This window comes from Equus przewalskii, chromosome X (assembly GCF_037783145.1).
Source record: "Equus przewalskii isolate Varuska chromosome X, EquPr2, whole genome shotgun sequence".
Lineage (NCBI taxonomy): Eukaryota > Metazoa > Chordata > Mammalia > Perissodactyla > Equidae > Equus > Equus przewalskii.
In genome coordinates, this window is record NC_091863.1 from 18718364 (window position 1) to 18739065 (window position 20702).

Genomic DNA, 20702 nt, shown 5'->3' on the forward strand with positions numbered 1-20702 from the left:
ATCCTTTGCCTAGTTTTAATTATTTGTCTTTTTATTGTTGAGTTGTAGAAGTTCTTTATATATCGGGATACAATCTCTTATCAGATGCATGACTTGCAAATATTTCCTGCACTCAATGGATTGTCTTTTAATTTTCTTGATAGTACCGTTTATAGCACAAAAGTTTTTAAATTCTGAGGTAGTCCAATTTATTTATTCTGTCACTTGTGCTTTTGGTGTTTTATCTAAGAAACCATTGCCCAACTCAAGGTCACGATTTACTCCTTTACCAAGATTTAGTCCTATGTTGTCTTCTGAGAGTTCTAGTTTCAGCTCTTACATTTAGGTCTTCTAAAAGTCTTACCTCTTTGGTAGTGCTTTCCCAGGGAAATATTTACAGCACCACCAAAAAACAAACAATTAAACTATTGTGTTTGAAACAAAATGTGCAATGTGTGCTCTTTAGCATTCTGATCTAGGCTGAGAACAATATTTGAAATGAGCCAGTGCTCTCTCTGTAGGACAAATAAATGCTTTCCTAAGTACGTCACTTTTGAATGGAGTGCAGTTTATGACCTATTTACTTATGAACCAGCCCAAACAGCTTGCCTCCATAGCGTGAGGGAAGGAAGAAAGACTCTATTGTGAGAATCAGAAAAAAAATCCAATCACTAATTTGGTCTAAACAAGGGAGCTTAGAGTTTTCTGTGGCTTTCAAAAACTACTTTCTCTTTGCTTGAGGAAGATGAATAAAAACTGTTTTTTAATGTCTTGTGACCTGGAAATATTTAATGTAAATATAATAGTCCTTTTATTTATGTTTTTACTCTAAAGCTGAGAAGGTGGCATGGCATAATAAAAACAACTACCATCTCAATATACTGTTTCAGGGGGTCCCCAATATTGCCCATTCATTTGGCGATTCACTAAAATGACTTACAGGACTCAGCATATAGTTGTATTCATGGCTTAGGTTTATCACAGCAAAGGGTACATGATAAAACCAGGAAGGAAAAAAGACAGGCGGATTCTGGCAAAATCCATGCATAGGCTTCATAGGCTTTCTCCCTCCCAGCCTGGAGGAGACACATGGAGTATGTTCCTTTCCCCAGCAGAAAAAATGCAGCCACATGTGTGCAATGCTTCTGCCTAGGGAAGGTCATGAGAGACTCAGCACCCAAGGTTTTGCCTTGGGGCTGGTCACACACGCAGCTTCTGCCTAGTAACGACCAAAATTCCCAATTCCCAGGAGGAAATCAGGTGTTCGCCATAAACTACATTATTTGCACAAACAATCTATGTGACTTGATAGAGCAGCGTCTAGTGCTCAGTCTTTATCAGCTTGGGGAACTTCTGAGAAGCTGAGTTTCCTAAGGGCCAACCTTGCAAGAAGGCCTTTCTAAAGACAGCAGTCTTGGGCCTGCTATGTTAATTCTCTTCTACGCAGAGGCCATGGCACTCACTCATGCTCTAAATTTGAAGTGTACATAAGGAAACACTCAAATTTGGTGTCTAGTAATATTCTGAATTTGTCAACATTTCAGTGAGTTGAAATTTATCATATCTATGAATAAAAAAATAAGTGATATATATATACAACAGTAAATATTATATGGTGGTATGTTTAAGCTCCTAAAAGATTTTTTTTTTTTTTGAGGAAGATTAGCCCTGAGCTAACATCTGGTGCAAATCCTCCTTTTTTTGCTGAGGAAGACTGGCCCTGAGCTAACATCCATGCACATCTTCCTCTACTTTCTATGTGGGATGCCTACCACAGCATGGCTTGCCAAGCGGTGCCATGTCTGCACCCAGGATCCGAACCGGCAAACCCCGGGCCGCCAAAGCGGAATGTGTGAACTTAACTGCTGTGCCACCGGGCTGGCCAAACTCCTAAAAGATTTTTAAAGGACCTTATTATGCAAATAGATATTAACTGTAAATTAAACATATCTATTCATTGAAGCAGGACCTGCAGGATCTCAACTTGTACTACTCTTAGCCAGACATTTAAATTCCTATTCATACTTGAAAGTAGTAAGACATTAAATCTTGTCTACATGCAATAACATTAAGGAATAAGAGGAATACATTGAGTGTGCCCCAAAAGCCCAACCCTGGGCTAACTCTTGCTGGATTTGCTGGGGACAGAAGGTGTTCGAAGGGGAAAACAGTGACCAAACAGAGAGAGCATGAGTTTGGTCCCAACACAGTAAAAGTAAAATCACTCACCCAAAGCCAACGTCCCCTGTTTTACCAGGCTTGTTTTCTCTGATTACTCTCCTTCCTTCTCTAAAAAAGTTAATGTACACAAAAAATGTAAAACCACTACCAAGGTACATTATGTTCATGTTTTAGACAAATATCCTTGGGTGCTTCTTTGCATGAGACCAATGTACAGAATCACTATCTATCAGATAGTTAATCTGTATGTTATGATGAGGCTACCGTGTAATTACTCTGTTTTGTTTACTTGCTTTGTTTTCACATCTGATTGTAAACTGTATTTTTCCTCCCTGCCCACCATAACAGAATATCTAGACCATGCATTCAATGGGGGCTTAATAAATCTAAGGGGGAAAAGTCATAGAGATGGAGGCCTTGAGAGAGTACTAGCTCATCCTCCTCTGTTTTTAGATTTGGAAGTCAGAAACATGAGAACACACGCTCTCAGGGTGGTGGCAATCGAACAAATCTAATGCCTATGGGTACCCTCAAAGGCTCAATTGAAACCAATGATAACGTAATTTTGAACTTTAAAGAATTCACTCAGCACACACTTTACAATGTATATGTCAGTGCATTAGGTCAGCACTGTGAGAATACTAAGAAAGAAAATACTTGTCCTGGCTTCAGGGAGATTACAGTCTACTAAAGATCAGGTGTGAACTAAGAAGGGTACAACATGCTTGAGGCCATAAGAAATCTAGAAAGTGATCTAGGAGTTCAGAGAGAAAAGGTTTTCATATCTGGACACTCAGTTCTTCAGAAATGTAAAAGTAATGGTGAATTCAATAGGTGTGCAAACAAGTTAAAAAGGTTTTACAATGGTGCAAGCTTTTCCCTAAATTTCACATTCTGCCTGGAAATGAGTAACAAGAACAGAAGGTGTCCCAAGAGGAAAACAGTAATTACATAAAGAAGTCTTTCAGTAATAAGTTAAGCGTCTTTAGGTCAGCAGGACCACAAAGAGCCAGTAATACAAAGTGAAGAGTAGAAAACAATGCCATGTTTGCTTAATAGGATAGAGAAGAGGTGTGGAAAGCAGACACATTTGCCTCTCCACCCTCACCAACAGGAGGTAAGTAGGGTACATGAAGCAGGGAAGGCCCTGGGAGCGCTATGGCCACTTCCGGTTCTGAAGAGCCTTAGCAAAGCTAACAATACACTAAGTAGTATCTATTTTTCTTCGCAGAAGCAACATGACTTCCAATCCTGGGGGACATGCCCCCAATGGATCGCAGCCTCCCTCTTGAGCAATGTTGTAACTGAGGGTGGCATTCCTGATTAAGGATTCAGAAAATGCATCAGAGATGACCCACAAAATGCCATAGATACACCATAACCTTCTAAAACTTTAAAAAATGGGACGAAATGTATCATATTGCATTCATTACAGGAAGGGCCCCATTGGACACATGGAACCAAAGTTTACAAAGTAAATATGGGACTTTTAATATTAACTTCCTTTCTTTTCTCAGAATTCATTTTTAAATGTTTATTTTTATTTGTGTCAATGTTATAGGGCACAGGGTTTCAAGAGTCAAACATTTCCACTAACTCTGTTGCGAAAAACAGGAGTCCCACTGTCTCCCTCTCCCCATCCTTTCCTTGTGTGCTAATGTCAACTTAAAAACCCCTTTCCTCCCGTCTTCCTGGGGTTTCAGGAGAAAGTAATGTATCTGTTCAGACACAATCATTACTTGAAGGCCATTTTCTCATAATTTAGAAGAGATATGGAAGATAAATTAGATGGTTGATATTTAAAAGCTGATATTTTCCCTGTAGTGAACAAGGCATTTAAAATCATTCCTCCAACTACACTCAAATTTGGGGTCACTACCAAATCCCAGTATTGTGTCATCTAAGCATTTGAAGGACTCACTATGACTTCACTTTTGAGTGAGGGGAACAGTCTTTGGATCCTGTATTTTTCTCCACCTTTGCCTTTGACTCTTCCGTCCACCTGTCCTCTACACTCCCAAGACAGGCCAATGCTGAAGGGAGAGTCTTCCAAGGTGTGCCCGAGAGGACAGAGTTTATGGACTGACTGTGTGAACACTGAAAGCCTGAAGTCTGCTTCACGAGTTGGAGGTGGGCAGGGAGAAGAGTCACTTTCTTAGCTATTCTTCTGCCTTCCAGAGTCACAGCTAAAGTCCAGCAACAAAGCTCCAGAGTTGATTAAGATGATAAAGACCCCTAAATGTGAAATACAGGTGACTCACCCAGCACTGCTAACTCAACAAAATGTAGAATTGTGAAATTATGAAAACGAACTTTTTCTCCATCCAGAAATTTCTTTGGTTGTCATTTCATAAACATAAATAAGCCTGAACTTTGGTCATGTCTGGAGTTTGACCTAATGGTACCTGCAGAACTATGTGCTGGCTAATTATTGACTTGAAATGTGAACCTACCAGAAGGGAAACAAAACATCAGACAGGAGGTGTACTGGGTGAAAACCAAAACCTCAAGCAAGCTTCTTTCAACTGGTGGTAAACAAAACCATTATTTTAAATATTTACCTTTAATTGAAATTAAGCCTCGGATGAGTTTAGTCCCATAAATATCCTGCTGGTCCCTTTGACAGTGGTTTTTGCATTAGACTGTGTGGGTGCATTGAATTAAAAAGTGAAAACTTTTACACTCAGAGTAAATCACTGAGCTTATTTAATAAGCATGAAAACTGCTGGTCACAAAGAGAAGTGTTTTTCTAATAAGGCTTTCTCAAAGGATAAGTGCAAACTGCATTCATTAAGACAGAACAATGAGGAGAACATAATCTCTGTCTTTTTGCTAAATTCAAGGATTCTGAATTTTATCTTTAAACTAACAAAAGTCAGTAATACTTACTACATGGCCTAATTTTAACTGCCATTGTTTTGCTGTTTAACCATAAGCAAGTCACATTTTTCCATCTGTATATGTGAACACAGGTATTTTGCCTGTACTTTGAGTTTTCATTAGGTCCTTTGGGTATAATGTCATTGATGCAGCAGGGAAGTGCTTTGCATGACATGGGCCACTCCCGGGCTGGGAGCCAGCACTGCACTTAGAACAAAAGCTGCCAACGCAGTGGCCCAGGTACCTGCTACTCCACTGCCCAGGTGGGCGGTCCCTTAGCTAGGCCCAGTTCTTCTGTCTACTACTATTGTTTGGATTGACACAGGTGATAAGGTCGATGAAGGCATTCTTTAGTGCCCCTAGTCCCTTTTTCTTCCACTGAAGCAAAACTGCTTTTAAATCTTGATTTTTGACAAAGCAGCCTTTCTTAGAACTCCAACTACCACATTACCACAGAACAGACCACACCACATTTGTGTCTTCTGAGGAGCTTAAAGCATTCTGAATGGTAGAGAACATTCCCTCCAAAGTCCCTACAGTTATTCAAATAGAACTATGCTAATTAAGGTACAGATAAACTGGATTAAGATTCACAGCTTTATTATAAGGAGAAATGGTCATAAGAAACAGAATAAAAAGTGTAAAAGTAAGTAGAGTATTACCTCAGGACAGAGAAAAACAGAGGACAAACCTACTGATGTCAAGAATAAGCCAAGGTGGGCCGGCCCGGTGGCGCAGCAGTCAAGTTTGCACGTTCCACTTCTTGGCGGCCCGGGGTTCGCCGGTTCGGATCCCAGGTACGGACACAGCACTGCTTGGCAAAAGCCATGCTGTGGTATGCGTCCCATGTATCAAGTAGAGGAAGATGTGCATGGATGTTAGCTCAGGGCCAGTCTTCCTCAGCAAAAAGAGAAGGATTGGCAGTAGTTAGCTTGGGGTTAATCTTCCTCAAGAAAAAAAAAAGAATAAGCCAAGGAAGGAAAGATATAAAATAGCACTTTCAAAAGCATGAAGAGCTAGAAAAATGCAAGATATTATAATATGCACATTTTATATTCCCTACAGTTCAGAGTTCATGGAAGGCATGCAAAAAGTGTTAAATATAAAAAGAAAGCAGCACTGGATACAAAATGAAAAGATCATAGTATACTCATGTGCCACATAATGACATTTCATTCACCAACGGACTGCATATACAACGGTGGTCCCATAAGATTACTACGATACAGCCTCAGTGTGTAGTGGACTATACCATCTAGGTTTGTGTAAGTGCACTCTATGTTTGCACAACTACGAAATCACCTAAGGACGCATTTCTCAGAACATATCCCTGTCGTTAAGCCATGCATGATTGTACAAAGGGCAACTGAGTTACCCTGGTTAGGAGGTGATTCCTCTGCTGTCCTAAATATGAGCTAGATACTACTAGGAGCTGGCTCTGTGGCACTCACCTCCCCGTCGGAGGTGTTAAGAGGTTTTAAGGCAACATTTCAAAACTGACTAAAGGGTTAAAAATGAGAATACCTTACAGTTAGGAGGCACTCAAATACCTTTTGATTAATGATCTCCAGAGCATGCTGTGGTGTGGGCCATTTCTTCATCTTCTCTAGATCAAGCAAGCTCAAGAATGAGGAAACTTGTGGAATCTCTACTTTCTGGAGGTGATACAGGAAGCCAAGCCAATGGGAAAAGCCTGAAATAATAATAGAATATTTATAAGGAGATTATTATAATTTTGGCACAGCTTTAATATATTTGGATGATTGGTACAGTAACACAAAAGTATTCCAGCACAAAAGGAAATAAAAGACTTCTGGGTCACTAGGGATAAATTCGCTTCAGCTCATTTATGTGGTAACAATGCTGGCACCATTCCTACCATTTTGGCTCTACCAAGTGTATTTACCATGTGCATGTTCCATGTGTGTACTGCTTTCTTACCAACTGCCATCAATTCTTGAAGGTCAACAATTAGGAACTAAATTGACACTCCAAGAATACAAAGACAACTTTTAATTTCCAAATCTGATTGAAATTTGGAAATTCTCAATTCTCTTTCACATACTGTTCCCCTGCCATCCTTCCTGGCTGGCAGACAAGTCAAAACAGGCTCCTGCTGGTTCCACCAGCACGGAATACGGAGTTCAATGAGCTATGCATTCAGGAGCCACAAAGGTGAACATAAGGCCTATATACAGAGAACCAACACACACAACCGCATGCCACTCCTCCACTGGCAGAGGACAGAGACTACTTCATTATGCACCTCCCAGCGGCATTCAAGAACCGGATGATCTGTACAAGCTGGGAGACAACGGCATACAACAAGGGGTCATGGTCACTGTTTCTTTTGTATGTCTTCTAACCATGGTCAGGCAAACTATTACTTACAAGTTTTGCTCCTTGTGCTGGCTACTGAAGGAGCATCTCTCAGCTCCAGAGCCATTCTTTTTGACTCGACTCTGCTGTGGGACTTGGACTCTGCAGACTGCCAGCTGATACTGCCCTAAGAAGAGTTATAATGGTTTTCTTTACACCACACACACACACACACACATATACACCCAGAGACACATACCACACATACCCACACATGAGCACTAGCTACACTTAAACCATCACTCAATAATATCAGGAAAAAAGCACGACAACTTTTTTTTTAACTTGGAATTTTAATTATGTACATAAATAGCAACATGAGAACGAGGAGTTCTAAGGCTTGTACATGATCTCTAGGTGAAAGGATTTCAGATTAGTCCATTTGTAGTATGGCATCGCCCAAGATAACAAAGAGGCCTAGTATAGTTCTTCCCGGAGAAGAAAGCTGATTTACTACATTCAGCACTGACTCTCTGCCATTTTTCTGTAGAAATACTGGTTTACTGTATGGAGTTTCCAATGTTTACCTATAACTAAAAGAAAAAAAAAATAAGTAAACTGTGCCAGAAAAAAATCAAAACAACTCTACATTTTGGCATTTTGAAAAGTCTTTAGGTTTAAATAGAGGAACCACATCAAATATTTACATTACCATTATATGACCATGAGGATCATAATGAGCCAGAGAAAACTGTAATTATTCCCATTTTATAGATGGGTAAACTGAAAACCAGAAGTTCTGTGTTTCATCAATACTACATTCAGATTCTCAACTGGCTGTGTATCTGAGCATAATTAAACGGATGGATGAACACACAAAAAATAAATGCCTAAATGGCACAGCACACACCACATCTTTCCCCTTCTGAAAACCAAACAGCCACGTTTCCATCCATCTGCTGGAGGAGAACATGATTATATCATTGTCAGTCTGACGCATACCTTTCCTCACATCATCCCATTATTCTTTTCTGGAATGAAACACACGTCAATCCAAAGACACATCAAAGACACACCAAAGACAAACCGACTCTTCTCCAGATTGTTTTTTACCTAATATTTAATGAATCTACTTAGCAATTAGAGGTTGATAAATATTTTAAAGGCCAGTGACTACTTGCTTGATTTTTTTAATATAAAACCAAAAATTCTTAAATTAAACATATAAACCACTAGCTCACCTTTTCTATCTCAGTTTATTAATCAGTTATGGACTTCTCTAAGAAGTCAATAGATTTACTGCATCGTTAAAAACTATAAACTGGAAACAACCCATATTAATAAAGATTCAACAGATCATGGTAGTCTATGCTAGGAAATTATTAAGCAACTAGAGGAGGAATGAGACAGATGTATAAGTACCGACAGGGACAGATGTACACAATATATTAAGTGAAAAAAAGCAAGTTCACTCATTCATTCAACACAGGTAAACCTAGCACTCTCTATGAAGTATTCTTACCAAAAAACGGAACCTAAATCTAACTAAGACGTCAGATGCAACTATCAGTTTATGGGAAAAGCAGAGAAGAGAGGAACCAAGAGACAAACAGAACGACACTAAACGTGGGACTCAGCCACAGCCAGAACACGGGAAATTCTAAAGGACAAATAAGCCCGGTTTTTCAACAAATAAACGGCAAGGGAAAAATGAGGGAGAAGGAAGTATTACAGTTTAAATGGGACTTAAGAGACGTATCAGTCAAACACAACGGGCAGATCTTGTTTGGATCCTGATTCAAACAAACCAACTGTAAAAAGTTATTAATGAGACAATCAGGGAAATCTGCATACTGTCTGGATATAAGATGATATGAAGGAATTAGTGTTAATTTCTTTAGGTGTGATAATAAAATCACGAGATGTACCCTCATGGAGCTTTCAGTGTACTTGCAAAACAATACGAGGAATATGATCTCATTCTGTCAGAAAACCAAAAGCATGTACAGACACATATGTGTGTGGGGGAGTGTACCCCCGCCCCAACACCACCCACATTTACATATAGAGAAAAAGTTTGGAATGATATACCAAACTATTAACAGAAATTACCTCTGGGGAAGTAACAGAGCACAAAACAAGCTTTAAAAATATTCATCTAAAAAAATTTCTTCACAACAAATATACATCAGTTTTGTAATAAAAAACTACATCTCCAATAAAGATCTAAAAGAAAGAAAGGATGAAATCAAGGTTGTATATACAGTAAGCTGAACTCTGGCCAAGAATATTTTTGAAAAATCAAATGCGTATTTATATAGTTTCCCTTTATTCCATGTCTCATTGTCCCTGTAGAGGAATATAACCATATTCAATGTAAAGTCTCTGGAAAACACGTGTGGCTTCCTGGCTGCTCATCCTCTTGTCCCTCTTCTAATAATACTTCCAGTGCACATCTGGCTCCACTCTCCAGAGATGCTGATTCTGGGTAGGGCCTAAGCCTCTGCCTTTTAACAAGCTCCCCAGGTAATTTTTTTGTACAATAAAATTTGAGAACTACTGACTTGGAGTTTCCACATGAAGGGCTGTAATGTGAAAGAGGATCTGGATTTGTTTTCTGTGACCCTTAAGGCAGGATTCGGACCATAACATAGGAGTTCTAAGGAAACATATTTTTGCTTAGTATAAGAAACAGCTTCCTAAAAAGGAGAACTCCCCAAAGATGGCTGCCCTGTGGGGTGAATTTCCTATTAGTGGAGTGAAAAGTGGGAACACACAGGGCTACAGGGGATTTATGCTTGAGGCTGGGGGTTGGGCCAGATGACCCCTCTCAAATTCTAAGACTTTCTGGGTCTCTAAAAATATGGAGACAGCTTGAGAAAGAAAAACCTCAAATCCACAGCTTTCAGGAATTTTAAATAGCAGCCATGATTCACAATAAATGTAACACTAATTTTTAAAAAAATTTTTATTATAAAAGAAAATTCATATTTATTGCAGAAAAATTTAAAATATAGAAAGTTATACATAAGAAAAAATATAAAAACCATCCTAAATCCTACTATCCCAAGATATACACTTAAATTTTTTGTTGTATTTCCTGGTCTTTATTCCCTCTAAAAATCTATCATACTACCCTTTGTTTTTCCACTTAACAATAACTGTGTACATGTTTCCAAGCAATTAAATATTACTGAAACATAATAAAACATTCCTCTTTATGGCTATACCATAATTAAGCTATTTTCCTGTAATTGAATATTTAGATTATTTCCAAATTCAATATAATTACAAGGAAATCACAAGTGCTATTATACAATTTTTAATATCTACATAAACTAATATTAATACAATGGTGTTTTGTACTTAGCAGGTACTCAATGAGTAAATATTGAACACATGAATGAAAATAAATGCTGAATTGAATTTAAGACCAGAAGAAATCACACTGATTTCCTGACTTCATCCATCATCCTAACTTTTTCTAGCCTCAGGTTATTCAATCTTTAAAGAACGAATAATTACATCTATGAATTCTCTGTGTCACTTATGATAATATCTCTATATACTCTTGAGCTTCTCTACAACAGTCATGCATTCAAAAATGTTTATAGAATGACAATTAGATGAATACAAGTGTGCTTACTATCATGAAGTGTTGTTTGAAAAAAAAATAAACCTAAGGAATAATGGCATTTTTCAACTGTTTGAAATAGTTTTGTAGACAAATACCAAGTGTCGAGTTCTAGGTTATGTAAAAAACCCAGGTACTTCTCAGGAACAAACACAACTGAATAAGTCATGGCCTTTAAGCCCAGAAATTAAAGATGGAAAGAAATATCATCCACACAGAGTTGAAACTGCTATAATTAATTTAATTAATTAAAGACAAGTCATTTCAGCTGGTGCTAACAAGGCTAAAAAAAAAAAATAAATAACCACAGAGTTTTCTGGTTCTTTACCTGATTAAAACGGGCAGAGCATGAAGTATTCTACTTATTTCCGGGTGAATTCTTCACGTTTCCTGGCTTGTAAAACAAAAAGTAAGAATATTAATATAGTTTGAAAAGAAATAGTGAAACTTCTAAAGAAACAGTGGAACAGCTCAAAGTCCTCGTCTTTAGTATGTGGCTGAATACAAACATTAAATATTATTATAATGCAAAATGACCCATTTCTCAGTAAACTGAAGGAATTACTAGGGCTCCCTGAGGGCTCTGCTGTACAGTGATTTAGGCACAGAGAAGACCAGGAAATAAGGCCCCATTGATCTTTACTACACGGATTTGGCCAAACAGTTGATCCCATAAAAAATCAAATCAATAGTGAAAATATTTCATTATTACTTTATGCCGCTGTCATTGTTAAAGAAGAAAAATTACACCTTCCCGTAGGTGCTCCGCTCTGTGTACCATCCACCATAGGGGCCAAATCACAAAACATGTTTACTCTGAAAGAGGTTGTAATGGAACCACACTCATTCTGCCTGGCTGCCATCTGGGAACATATAATTAGGTCATGTCATCCATGAGAAGTGATGTAGGAAAGTTTCTAGTGGGAAAAGTTCATGTGTTAAATGTTTAAGGTCTTTCTTTCTTTCCTATATCTTTTTAAGACTTTAATTCTGAAAACACATTAGTAAGACCTGATGTATGTCAAGGATCTGAGTTCTCATGTGATGGCAATCTGAAAAACACCAGGCTGCAGTTGAGTGGGCAGTGGGGCTGTGATTCTGTGGTCTAGACTTGGTGAGGGCTCTCCTGGTGGCCTTCTCTCAGAGTTATCCATGGGTGAAGGAGGGGAGAGTGAGAAAGCAGAGCACGTGATTAACTCTGTAATTTCAGAGCATGCTTTCTAGGCAACTTCAGGCTTACCAGAGTGGTTGAGAACTGGTCTCTAAGCATGCTGATCATACATCCTGACTTGCCCAAGTTATACTAGTTTATACCCATTTTCCCAACATAAATAATAGTGCCTCCTTTCACTCTCAAAGAGTCCAAAGATAAACCAATTTACCCTGGTTTGGATGATAAATTATATGGTCACCCTATCTATAGATCACATCCACTTGATGATGTTCTGGGGAACAAGGCCATATGTATTACTGTGGATCATTATACAACACCCAGGTCTACTTGTTGCTCTGAACAGAGCCCTACAGGGATCAGCGCCTATGTGCCTTACTCTCTTCTTCCAGAGCCACTTTCACACACACACACAGCTCCAGAGGCCTTCCTGCTATTGCTCTTCCAACTTGCCAAGTTCTTTCCTGGGAAGAGACCTTTGCAAAATGTATCCCTTGACCTAGAGCGGTCAATCCCAATTTTTGCCTGGCTAAATGCTATTCATCCTTTAGATGAAGGCTTTCCCAGGTCCCCTGCCCTTCGATTTCGATGAGAACATTTTATTCACATTCATAGCATCCATGCACTTCCTGATTTGCGTAATTCTTTCATTCATGTTTGAAACCTTCACTGATATATAAGCTTCAGGAGGGCACAATATCCCTAGGATCTTCTAGCATACAGTATTCAAACACTTGTTGAATAAACAAATGGAATGGGGTAGAACCGAGAGATCTGATGAGCATAAAAAAAAAAAAGTTTGGGTATGTAATTAATGAAGAACAAGAAGAGATAAAAAGAGGCTTATGAAGGTAAGTGAAATAACCATGTCCAAGAACCAGGTCTGTCATAAAGACCATGTGGTTCTCTACCTAGTTAAATCTATTTTAGCTCTGAATTACCTTAACATAATGGTTGCCATGTACTTCTAGTGATATTCTTATATATTCTGCTATCTATACTTGCCAGCATCTCAATCTCAAAAATATAAGACGCTAAATTCATAAGCTTTTTTATCTTTTGGACATTAAGAAAATGAGCATATAAAAACATTCTTGTGGTTGAGGAAAACAACTCTGTTGCTAGGAAATTGTTGTTTGGTTACATATCACTCATAGTATAACAAAACATGACAGTCAAATATCTCACTAAAGAAATATTGAGCCCATCCACCCTATGACATATCAGATCTCTCTTGGCAGAGACCACCATGATCTCAGAAAAAACAACATTCTTCGAAAGGCAGTTTGTGATTTAGCACAAGACAGAAATTAATTTTTTTGCATTTTCAGACAGTTTTATTTAAAATATTTTATAACTCAACCATTCTCCTTATAATGTGATTTTAATACTGATTTTTGTTAGTTCTTTTAGTAATTAATAAGTTTTATTTAACTCAACATATCTAAGATAATATTATTTCAACATATAATTAATATAAAAATCAATCAATATAAAAATAAGATCGTTTACATTCTACCTATTTGTATCATGTCTTCTAAATTTGGCATGAACTTATACTTAGAGTACACCTCAATTCAGACTAACTACATTTCAAGTACTCCATAGCTAGTGGCTGCCATATTGGACTGCACAGAGCTAGAGCAATAAGCTAAAGAGGAATACAATGGTTGGTTTTACGTGTCAACTTGGCTAGGCTATAGTAGAAAATGTATTTTCTTACCATGTCCATGAACATGAATGACAATTTCTATTGGCAAAATTGAAACAGTTGTTTTAATCAAAACATTTATTTCTAATTATAATACACTGTCATGTGAAGGGGATTTCCAGCCAAACCTGTGAGGTATAGCAGCCACTGAAATGTCTGAGCCCCTTACCAGTGGAATTATTTTTATTGATTACTTAACTTCTTCAAAATGCAGTTTCCTCATTTGTAAAACAGGGCTAATAGTAGAACCTGTCTAAAAGACTCTTCATGAGCAGAGTTTAGCACCCAGGGCCAAGCTCACAGCAAGTGCTTAATAAACATTACTGACCTATCCTATGTGGTAGGCCACTTAACTTTGTTGATGAGGAAATAAAAGGTAAGGATAAATGACCTGTTAAAGACCCCAATGAAACACCCATTCACTGGATGTGGTAGGCAGAATAATGGCTCCCAAAAATGTCTGCATCCTAATCTTGGAACCTGTGACTGTGTTACCTTATAGGGCAAACGCGAACTAAGCTGACATTGGAATTAAGGTTGTTATTCAGCAGATCTTACAATAGGGAGATTATTTTGGATTATCTGGGTGAGCCCAATCAAATCACATGGGTTCCTATAGTCTACGAGGCAGGCAGAAGACAGGGTCACAGAAATGGGATGTGAAAAGGACTTGACCTGCCGTGGCTGGCTTAGAAGATGGAGGAAGAAGCATGTGAGTGAAGGAACGCTGCAACATCTAGAAGCTGGGAACAGCCCTCAGCTAACAGCCAGCAAAACAGGCATTGGGCCTACAACTGTAAGGAACTGAATTCTGTCAGCAACCTGAATGAGCAGGGAACCGATTCTCCCCTGGAGCCTCCAGAAAGGAATGCTGCCCTGCTGATACCTTGATTTAGCAGCAGACTTCTGACCTATGGAGTCTAAGATAATAACTGTGCATTACTTTCAGCCAGTAAATTTATGGCCATTTCTTACAGCAGCAATAGGAAACTAAAACACTGATAGGAAGACTCATAACTAATGGTTATAAGACCAATGGCTCCATTTTCCACCAGAAAATGTTATCTTCTCAGGCAGAAACGAAAATGCACAGTGTCACATGACATCTCTCACGGCTATCATGTGCTAGAGTCTGTCCATTTTATGTGTTTCTCACACGTATAAACTCATTTAATCCTCAAGACAGCCCCATGAGGTACTATCCCCATTTCCCAGAGCAATTTCCCAAGGTTTCAAGGCTTATAATGAGGTGGGGGAGAGTCTGGTCCGCCCACTGTGGAGTCCACTCTCTTGGCCCCCAGGCCACACTGCATCCTGCCTGGTTCACCTTTTCTGATACAACAAGCGTATGCCTTTCGAAAAAGGAGACGATCCTTTGTTTTGGGTTTTTTTTTTTTTTCAGGATTTCTAACTTTTTATTTTGCTAAGTAATGATGCTTAAAAAAAAATCATTGCATAGTACCTTTATTTCTTAGAATTTTAAACAGCGAAAACTAGAAAGGGCACAAATTCAGAACAAATTTAGCTTTATGGAAAATACCACATTGTTCTTATTTTTATTTTATTGTGGTAAGAACACTTAACACGAGGTCTACCCTCCTGACCAACTTTTAAGTGCATGATACAGTATTGTTGACTACAGGGACGATGTTGCACAGCAGATCTCTAGAACTTATTCCTCTTATATAACTGACACTTTATACTCATTGAGTAACAACTCCCCATTGCCCCCGGCAACCACCATTCTACTCTCTGCTTTGGTGAGTTTGATTATTTTAGATACTTCCTATAAGTAGAATCATGCAGTGTTTCTCCTTCTGTGACTGGCTTATTTCAAAGATGATCATTTTTAAATCAAATAACTTACGGCTAAACCTGAGCGTGTTTAGAAAGCTGAGGAATTTAGAATGGGGAAGAGAAAGCAGGGCATATTTACTCAGGGTGGCGGCTGCTGCTTCCCTTTCATTTTCCTGCTGAGCCAGCAAGGGCCTGAACATAACTATTAAAAGCTCAGCTTCAGAAGTTCTGCTCAGTTTTCATGTTAGTAACAGGGTTATATTTCTTTATGCATTTTCCTGCCCTTTAAAGTATTATTAAGATTTCTCTTTTTAGTTATTGTTGGCCTTTAGCAGTCATTCTACAACTCTTTGATAGTAACTTGTTACATTTTTTAAAAACCTAGTAAAAACTATACATGACATTTACTGAGACACACTGCTGTGTTTGGCTAATTACAGGACAACTCCAAAAGAGCCATCTGTGACTCTGGGGCCTGACACCCACACTGATCTCCATCTGTGATACTCAGACCTTGGGCTGGGACTATTCTGAAAGGGTTTCAGATTAGCAATGGATAATCAATAAATAGTTTCATGCTTTTATTAAGCGCCTAGAATCAAAGAATGAAAGCCATATGGAGAAGATCGATAAATCTACTACATTAAGAACTTCTGACCTACCTCAACAAAGAAGAAATATCCTAAATAAACAATCTAACAGCGCATCTAAAGGAACTGGAAAAAGAAGAACAAACAAAGCCCAAAATCAGCAGAAGGAAGGAAATAATAAAAATCAGAGCAGAAATAAACAAAATAGAAACTAAAAAAACAACAGAAAAAATTAATGAAACCAACAGCTGGCTCTTTGAAAAGATAAACAAAATTGACAAACCTTTAGCTAGACTCACAAAGAAAAAAAGAGAGAAGGCTCAAATAAATAAAATCAGAAATGAAAGAGGAGAAATTACAATGGACACCTCAGAAATACAAAAGATAATAAGAAGACTATGAAAAGCTATACGCCAACAAATTGGATAATCTAGAAGAAATGGATAAATTCTTAAATCATAGAACCTTCCAAAACTGAATCAAGAAGTAGAGAATTTTGATAGACCAATCACCAGTAAGGAGATCGAAACAGTAATCAAAAACCTCCCAAAAAATAAAAGTCCAGGACCAGATGGCTTCCCTGGTGAATTCTACCAAACATTCAAAGAAGACTTACTACCTATACTTCTCAACCTGCTCCAAAAAATTGAAGAAGAGGGGAGGCTTCCTAACTCATTCTACGAAGCCAACATTATCCTGATACCAAAACCAGACAAGGACAACACACAAAAAAGAAAATTACAGGCCAATATCACTGATGAACATCAATGCAAAAATCCTCAACAAAATACTAGCAAATTGAATACAACAATACATTAGAAAGATCATACATCATGATCAAGTGGGTTTCATTCCAGGGATGCAGGGATGGTTCAACATCCACAAATCTATCAAAGTGATACACCACATTAACAAAATGAAGAATAAAAATCACAGGATCATCTCCATAGATGCAGAGAAAGCATCTGATAAGATACAGCATCCATTTATGATAAAAACTCTAAATAACATGGGTATAGAAGGAAAATACCTCAACATAATAAAGGCCATATATGACAAACCCACAGCAAATATCATTCTCAATGGAGAAAAACTGGAAGCTATCCCTCTAAGAACAGGAACCAGACAAGGATGCCCACTGTCACCACTCTTATTTAACATAGTATTGGAAGTCCTAGCCAGAGCAATCAGGCAAGAAAAAGAAATAAAAGGGATCCACATTGGAAAAGAAGAAGTGAAACTGTTACTCTTTGCAGATGACATGATTTTATATATAGAAAACCCTAAAGAATCCACTAAAAAACTTTTAGAAATAATAAAGGAATACAGTCAAGTTGTGGGATACAAAATCAACATACAAAAATCGGTTGCATTTCTATACACTAACAACGAAGCAGCAGAAAGAGAAATCAAGAATACAATCCCATTTACAATTACAACAAAAAGAATAAAATATCTAGGAGTAAATTTAACCAAAGAGGTAAAAGATCTGTACATCGAAAACTACAAAACATTGCTGAAAGAAATCAAAGATGACACAAAGAAATGGAAAAATATGCCATGCTCTTGGATTGGAAGAATTAACATCGTTAAAATGTCCATACTTCCTAAAGCAATCTATAGATTCAATGCAATCCCTATCAAGGGTCCAACAACATTTTTCACAGAAATAGAACAAAGAATCCTAAAATTTATATGGAACAACAAAAGACCCCGAATAGCCAAAGGATTCCTGAGAAAAAAGAACAAAGCTGGAGGTATCATACTCCCTGATTTCAAAATATACTGCAAAGCCACAGTAACCAAAACTGCATGGTACTGGCACAAAAACAGACACACACAGAGATGGAACAGAATCGAGAGCCCAGAAATAAACCCACACATTTATGGACAGCTAATATTTGACAAGAGAGCCAAGAGCATACAGTGGAGAAAGGAGAGTCTCTTCAATAATGGTGTTGGGAAAACTGGACAGCCACATGCAAAAGAATGAAAGTAGACCATTCCCTTACACCATGCACAAAAATCAACTCAAAATGGACTAAAGACTTGAATGTAAGACCTGAAACCATGAAACTTCTAGAAGAAAACACAGGCAGTACGCTCTTTGACATCGGTCTTAGCAGCATATTTTCAAGTACCATGTCTGACCGGGCAAAGGAAACAAAAGAAAAAATGAGCAAATGGGACTACATCAAACTAAAAAGCTTCTGCACAGCAAAGGAAACCATCAACAAAAAGAAAAGACAACCTAACAATTGGGAGAAGATATTTGCCAACCATATATCAGTTAAGGGGTTAATATCCAAAATGTACAAAGAACTCATATATCTCAACAACAGAAAAACCAACCCAATAAAAAAATGGTCAAAAGGGGCCGGCCCGGTGGTGCAGCGGTTAAGTGCACATGTTCCGCTTTGGCAGCCTGGGGTTCGCTGGTTCCGATCCTGGGTGTGGACATGGCACCACTTGTCAAGCCATGCCGTGGTAGGCGTCCCACATATAAAGTAGAGGAAGATGGGCACGGATGTTAGCTCAGGGCCATTCTTTCTCAGCGAAAGGAGAAAGATTGGCAGCAGTTAGCTCAGGGCTAATCTTCCTCAAAAAAAAAAAAGTCAGTAGTTTTGGATGGAGAGAGAGGACTGTGATTGGGGTGGGCTACATGGAGGGGTTTCTGGAGCGGCTCGCAAAGTTCTATTTTTTAGCCCTAGATGATGGTTACAAGGGTGATTCCCTTATAATACTTCACTCACCTATAAAAAAATTAATTAATTAAAAAAGTTGAAGGAAAGCACATTATTGGGGCAACCGGGGAAATCTGAATATGAACTGTATATTAGGTAATGTTTATGTAAATAATAAAATGTTAACTTTCTTGAGCATAACGGTACTGTGATTATATCAGCACATGTCCATGTTCTTTGGAAATATATGCTGAATTAGATATGGGTAGAAAGCCCAATAACACCTACAACTAATTCTCAAATGGTTCAGAAAAATAAAATACACGTGTGTGTGAGCACCTGTACATGTGTAAAAAGATGAACAAGGCAAACGCAGCAAAATGTTAATTGGTGAATCTAAGTGAAGGGTATATTCATTCTACTATTCCTGCAGCTGTTCTGTAGTTTTGAAATTTTTTCAAAATGAAAATTGGGGAATAACATAAAACCACATACACATACACACACACACCCCCACACACAATGAAAAACTGTTTTAAAGCCAACAGACTGGCAAAAAAATGGAAACAACCACTCTGGAAAACTAACTGGCATCATCTAGTAAAAGTGATATGCAGACCCTATGAACCAGGAATCTCAGACTAGAAAAACTCTTAATAAACCATGACATATGTACAAAAATGCTCACAGCTGGGTGTGAGCTAATCTACCATAACAACCATATATATATATCACTAATATACAGTAACAACAATATACTGAAAACCACCCAACCCACCATCAACATGAGTATTTTCCCACAAAGAAATATTCTATGGTAATGAAAATGAATAAACTGCAGCCATACATACCCCATAAATACAATGTTAAGGGAACAAAACAAGTTACAAAATAATACATATAGTAAGACTCCATATAGATAAACTCTATATATTTATTTATACATATTGATATATTTATATTATAAAGGCAAAAAACAGGCAAGCTCAACTACAATGGTCTAGAATATATTCATATGTGGTTAAACTAAAAGAAAAACAAGGGAATGAAAACACAAAATTCTGGATAGTGATTCCCTTTGGGTCTCAAGACAAAGGGGCTTACGGAGACCTCGGAAGGTATTGGTAATTTCCTATTTTTTTTTAAAGATTTTTTATTTTTCCTTTTTCTCCCCAAAGCCCCCTGGTACATAGTTGTATATTTCATTGTGGGTCCTTCTACTTGTGGTACGTGGGACGCTACCTCAGCGTGGTTTGATGAGCAGTGCCATGTCCACACCCAGGATTCGAACCAACGAAACACCGGGCCGCCTGCAGCGGAGCACGCGAACTTAACCAGTCGGCCACGGGGCCGGCCCCGGTAATTTCCTATTTTTAAAGGTGGACGGTTGATTGGTATATATGTGGTCATTATATTGTTGGATTTTAAACTGTGTGTGTGTATGAAATATGTTCTTTTATCTCAAAAAAAAACCCCAAACGCTAGACCACACTATGATGACAATATTTCTGGACACATCCATCTTTGCTTCACAGTTCTGACAGAGTTCATTTTTTTTTTGAGGAAGACCAGCCCTAAGCTAACATCTGCTGCCAATCCTCCTCTTTTTTGCTGAGGAAGACTGGCCCTGAGCTAAGATCCATGCCCATCTCCCTCTACTTTCTATGTGGGACACCTACCACAGCACGTCTTGCCAAGTGGTGCCATGTCCGCACCCGGGATCTGAACTGGTGAACCCCAGGGCGCCGAAGTGGAA

The 20702-nt window shown here is 38.2% G+C and overlaps 1 protein-coding gene across 1 annotated transcript in view; it reads right to left on the minus strand.

Moving 5' to 3' along the window:
* Positions 1-7692: 7692 nt before the first annotated feature.
* Positions 7693-20702, minus strand: part of APOO (apolipoprotein O) — a 55760-nt gene continuing 42750 nt past the window's right edge. Inside the window, exons 8-9 of the mRNA XM_070603452.1 lie at positions 11322-11387; positions 7693-7952 (exon numbers count right to left, since the gene is read on the minus strand). Coding sequence (XP_070459553.1) covers positions 11352-11387 — 36 coding nt within the window. The 3' untranslated portion in view covers positions 7693-7952; positions 11322-11351. The remainder of the gene's footprint in view (positions 7953-11321; positions 11388-20702) is intronic.